Consider the following 5,377-nt stretch of genomic DNA (forward strand, 5'->3'; position numbering starts at 1 on the left):
CTCACTGTCAGTGTCCTTTTTCTTGGTTACTGCATATGTGCAGGTCGTCTTACCCGTACTGCAGGTGAAGCAGGATCCTTGTTGTGGGGGGGAACGGATAGCGCATGGAACAATGTCTCGATCTTGGCGTTTGCTGCAGGCCTCACAGGGGATATCCGCAAGCTGATAATTGCCTTTCGCAATCGCGGCATTCTGATTTGCAAGACGTTCGGCAGTTTTGGCTTGCCTTAAAGCGGCCATGGCGGTCTTGGGAGGACTGGCGTTGGGGTCTAACTTGGGCCTTCGGATGAGACTGAAGCCGGCACTGGGTGTCATGCGGGAGAAATGGGGCTGGGACTTGGGTTTAACCGCCTTTGCTTCCCCACCAACCGGTCGAAGTGACTCCAACTTCGGCTTCAATGTTTCCTCATCACTGCTGCTGTTGATGAACTCCGCGCTCACGACTCTGGTCTTCTTTGGCCTGGCTTCGATCGAGTCCCCTTTTCTTTTTTTGCTTTGGACTGGGGCAGCGGTGTCGTTAGGAGTCACCTCTGATTGTGGCTGGGCGCTGGACCCGGCCTCGGGTTTCCTTCGCCCAGACTTTGTCTTACTCTTGGACTTCGTTTCAGCCGCTGGCACAGGATCGGTTGATTTTGCCCGACGCGTTGGTTTTGTTGGGGCCAGGAGCGATGATGAAGCTGTCGGTACCGGCAATGGGGGAGTTGGGACTGTGACTGGGAGCAATGAATCGGTCGAAGATGGAGGTAAAGGGGGAGAGGGACCGGCATAACCTTCCATAAAGAAGGTAGGGGTGGTGGGTTGTGGGATCGAGAACATTTTGGTCCAATCAACCGATGGTCCCGCTCGGGCCATTTCCGTGTACGCCAAAATCCAAGGGTGGTTGAGCCACTGGGCCGCGTTATACCACATATTCTTGTCGATGAGCAAACGTACAAATCGTTCCTGTAGGAGAAAGAGATCCAATTTCAGTCAACAAATCATTGTTAGTCACTCACAGCTTTCCCGTATGCATCCTCTTCCACCGTCCGTTGGTGGGCCAGAAGACCTTCCCTGTGACGGTTGTAAAAGTTCAAAAGCGTGGAGGTGGCCACCCTAACATCCTCCAAGAACCTGGGAGTGAGGGTATGGGCCTGTTGAGCGGCTTGAGCAAGTTCAGCAGTGGACATGGTAAGTGGGAATGGGACGATCGAGGGTGGTGAATGTGCGCGTCGGAATGGGACAATGGTGAATATGAAATTACAAAGTTGTAAATGCGGTCACGTGGTGGCGTTACTTCAACCGAGATCCATACAATGTTCAACCGAGATCCGCAGAATGTTCCATGGCCGATCTGCAGTGGCTTGCTTTCCCACTGTTGAAAAACAATGTGTCTTCATCACCAACCACACAGTGCAATCCCAGGAAAAGCTATCTACTCTCTGACTGATATGTCTTTAACAAATCCAGGTATTGTCCCTACTCCACACCAAGGATTGTCTACTTAATGTAGATAAACAGAAGCTGTGATGAAAGACCAAGAAATGAAGGATGGTAAGTTTTATGTACTCTTGTCGGCTGAGCAGTTCTAACCATATCTTAGGAACGGCCGAGGCTCTACCCCCTCTTCAACCAAGTGGTGAGTTCCAGTCGGTGACAGAAAACTAGCCAAACCTAAACATTCTGGGTGGCCGATAGGACAGAGCCAAGAATCCGAACTAGTGATGGAAGTGGACGTCCCATCCTCGGCTCCTCACAGATCCATTTTCGATTTCAAAGAACCTACCCCTGCTCTAAGTTCCAACCCATTCACCCCAGCCTCGGCTCACCAATCCATTTTCGAGTTTAAGAAAGTCGGTACTTCAGCTTTTGCCCCGACCTTGGCTCATCAAGCATCAATGTTCCATTTTCAGCACGTGGGCACTTCAACGAATGTGCCACCTGTTTCCCCGTCCTCGGCTCATCAGCCATCGATTTTTGATTTCCAGAAGCCTGGCAGATCTCCACCAGCCTTGGCTCGTCAGGCATCGATTTTTGATTTTCAGCAAGTGGACACTTCAACGAATGTGCCGCCTGTTCCCCCGTCCTCGGCTCGTCAGCCATCCATTTTCGATTTCCAAAAGCCTGACATCCCTGCACCAGCCTCGGCTCGTCAGGCATCGATTTTTGATTTTCAGCAAGTGGACACTTCAACGAATGTGCTGCCTGTTCCCCCGTCCTCGGCTCGTCAGCCATCCATTTTCGATTTCCAAAAGCCTAACAACCCTGCACCAGCCTCGGCTAATAAAGGATCCCCTTTCGATTTTCAAGTCCATTGTTCATTTACCCCGGCCTCAGCTGTTCAGCCTTCCATTGATTTTCAAACACCTGGCACGTCTGCTCCAGCTCCTGCCTCTGACAAACCAGGCATGTCTTCCCCTGGCGCCTCAAGGTCCAATAGTACTCTGGGATCACGGAAGTATCTGACGAAATCACAAGAGGCCAAATTACGACTCCAGGGCCAAGGAGGAGCTGCCATTCTGCCAACTTGGCCAGGCGATGCCTTCGTTTTCGGCCCGGCTCCTGTCTTCGTCTACACTCAAGAGAGGACAACACCACGCCCACCACCTTCGACCGAATTGTTGGACTTGGATCCAAACTCCCCACGTGCAAGGGGTTTATGTCGCAAGTACAATATCAAGGTTGTGTCTAGTGTTTAAAGGTTCAGTTCAGTCCGGTTTTTTGCCCCGAAAACGCGCAACCGTGGACCGCAACCGGTCCAGGACCGACCCAGATATTGAGGGAACCGAACCGAACCACCTAGGACCGGTCTTTTGCGGTCCATGATACCAGTTCAGACCGATCCAGACCGGTTTTTTTGCGTATAATTTATTATACCAATATAAACCATTTGTATCTCAACCATTATTACTCTGAAAAATAAACGGGTTATATAAAATAGTAAAGCATATAAATACCCGTCATTCTACCAATTTTCAAGAGATTTAATGAAAATTTGACATAGCTATGACTGAAACCGAATTACATCTCATAGAGACTCGGGTAAAATATGGATTTGGTTATATCTTTCTCAATTCTTAACCGTTTTTGATGAAACAAAAACCCAATAAAAGGCAATAAACGTGGTTACAAGGCTATGTAACGCACGTGACCGTTTAACCGGTTGCAACCGATTAAAACAGGTCTTTGAACGGTTTTAAAAGATTTTCGAAATGAGGCAACCGGCAACCGGACCAACCCCAAATTGGGGCAACTGCAACCGAAAAAAAGACCGGACCATGGTCCGGTTCAGTTCGGTCCACCGGTTTTTTGCGGTCCTATGGACTGAACCTTTAAACACTAGTTGTGTCTGATGACAGCATTGGTGATCGCATGGGCGTGGTAGCCGAGGTCGTTCAGGCAATTGGCAAAGTGTGGGAAAGAGCTATGGACCCCAAGGCTTCATCCGACCCTTCGATTAGGAATTTGCAGGCTGCCTTTGATAAATTGTTGACGAGGGGAGATGAGTTTACCGAGATGGATCGTATGGACCTGGTTCGTCATAGCGAAATTCACCAGGAGGCGCTCAGATCCCTGCCTGACAGTATAGTGACAACGAGCCATTATCGGTATGTTTTGGCCACCTTGAGGAGGGAGAAAGACCGGTTGCGTGAACAAATCGATTCAGACCGTGATCTGGTTGCAGCAATGGACGCTACTTTAGAAGGACTACGGCCATTCATCCCAGACGAGATCCCAGACAAGGGGAAGGGGAGGGACAAAAGGGATGGACCAGGGTTTAAGTAGAAGATTAGATCACAAGACCGAGGTTGGTTCGCTATGTAGTTTGCACCCGGGCACGGTTGAAGATACCCGCTGCCGGATAGTGCTCACATTTAATTGGTCGTAAGACAAGCCTCCCGGCTCAATTAGTCAAACGAACACCTTTTCAACCCTTGCCTTTCATGATAGGAAAACATGATGAACTACGAAGTGACACTGCTGAAACCGGACACAGATTAACATCATTGAACATGCTATGTATTTCGCACCCGGGCATGAATGACTAACATCATTAAACATGATAGGTTTAACTGACGAATGAAACTTTCTTGGACCGGGTGGAACGAACACTTTCTTCAGCAATCTTTTTCGACCGTTCTCGGGTTACTATACCGAGTTCCCCTGTAGAAACCTTGCCTTTCATGATAGGACGAGGTTTTGGTTTTGGCTTGGTGGGGACATCAATAGATGGTTGCTGACTGGGACCGGCCTCTGACTCCTTTTGTTTTGAAGGGACTGGTCGTTTTGCGTTGACACCACTTGACTTAGTGAAATCAAAGCTATTCGAAGCTTTGGTTGTGTCCGACCTCAGATTGGTTGCTTGAGCTGGTTTGACAGTGGCTTGGATAACAGCCGAGGCAGCTCGGCATTTGACTTTGCCTGGTCGGGCACTCCTTGGGCCAAGTTTGTAACCCTTCTCTAACCGAGGAAACTTGCAGGGTGTATCCTCCTCATCAGTGAATTTTCTCTTCTTCGCTTGATCGGCCAACTCCACCCCACAGCCCAGGTCAGCTTCCCAAAATGTATCATCAGCCAAGACCTCAGTGTCCGATGGTACTTCATGGGAGTGAGCCCGGGTGTCGTTGTACCGAGGCTGAAGCTCAGGGCTGGTATCTACAGTGATCGTAGCATCGTCTGAGCCCAAATCTGATCCCGAGTCTCTATCCTCTTCCAAGGTCGGGTTGACCCTGCTAGGTTTCACTGTGGGCTCGGTCAGAGTATCCTGCTTTGGCCTCTCTTGACCATTATCGGAGTCTGAGTCACTATCATCGGAGCCATCCTCACGATGTTCGTCATGCTGTTTGGTTGGTTTCTTGGTTGGTTTCTCCATGTCCAAGTCTTCTCCATCGTCATCGGAGCCATCCCGATCAGGAGTCCAGTCATCCTTAGAAAACTGTTCAGTTCGTTTCTTGGCCGGCTTGTCCACATCCAAATCCTTCCAACTGTTGTCATCGAACTGCCGATCTTCCACCCCTTCCTTTCTCTTTGGCCTGGCTTCCTCATCTGATGGTGACTCGGTTGCTGCCCGGCCTCTCCTTTGACCCTTGCTTCTGCCGGGCTTCTTGCCCTTCCCAACACTATGAACATGAGGTTTAGGAACGTGAACTTTGATTTTCCTTCGTGGAGGTGCTTCCAGCAGCATTTTCCCCTCAAGAAAGGATTTAAATCGAAAGGCGACTTTGTGTTGTTCTTGACGTTCATACCAAAACTGGAGAGCTTCAGTGACCATCTCCATCGGGAATTTGGAGGGATCAAGAAACTTGTAAAAGTTGTTACCTTCTCCATTTACTGATCTCCAAGCCGGGGGTATATATTCTAGATCAATGAAGTCAAGTAACTTTGATCCAATAGCCGTCCA

At 49.4% G+C, this 5,377-nt stretch overlaps 3 protein-coding genes across 3 annotated transcripts; 1 reads left to right on the plus strand and 2 right to left on the minus strand.

Annotated features, from left to right (window-relative positions):
* On the minus strand, window positions 1–1,166 carry LACBIDRAFT_302384 (uncharacterized protein; the record flags this gene model as incomplete). The annotated part of the gene is made up of 2 exons (XM_001890902.1): window positions 1–942; window positions 996–1,166. Coding segments are annotated over 2 exons (1,113 nt in total), but the record flags the coding sequence as incomplete, so codon positions are not given.
* Window positions 1,167–1,520: 354 nt separating this feature from the next.
* LACBIDRAFT_335983 (uncharacterized protein) lies at window positions 1,521–2,675 on the plus strand (the record flags this gene model as incomplete). Its single annotated transcript, XM_001890901.1, has 3 exons — window positions 1,521–1,530; window positions 1,580–1,615; window positions 1,675–2,675. 3 exons carry the CDS (start codon window positions 1,521–1,523, stop codon window positions 2,673–2,675), a joined length of 1,047 nt encoding a protein of 348 aa, XP_001890936.1.
* Window positions 2,676–4,045: 1,370 nt separating this feature from the next.
* LACBIDRAFT_335984 (uncharacterized protein) lies at window positions 4,046–5,254 on the minus strand (the record flags this gene model as incomplete). The annotated part of the gene is made up of 1 exon (XM_001890903.1): window positions 4,046–5,254. The coding sequence occupies one exon, from the start codon at window positions 5,252–5,254 to the stop codon at window positions 4,046–4,048; it is 1,209 nt and encodes a 402-aa protein (XP_001890938.1).
* Window positions 5,255–5,377: the final 123 nt, after the last annotated feature.

This window comes from Laccaria bicolor, genomic scaffold, assembly GCF_000143565.1.
Source record: "Laccaria bicolor S238N-H82 LACBIscaffold_217 genomic scaffold, whole genome shotgun sequence".
NCBI lineage: Eukaryota > Fungi > Basidiomycota > Agaricomycetes > Agaricales > Hydnangiaceae > Laccaria > Laccaria bicolor.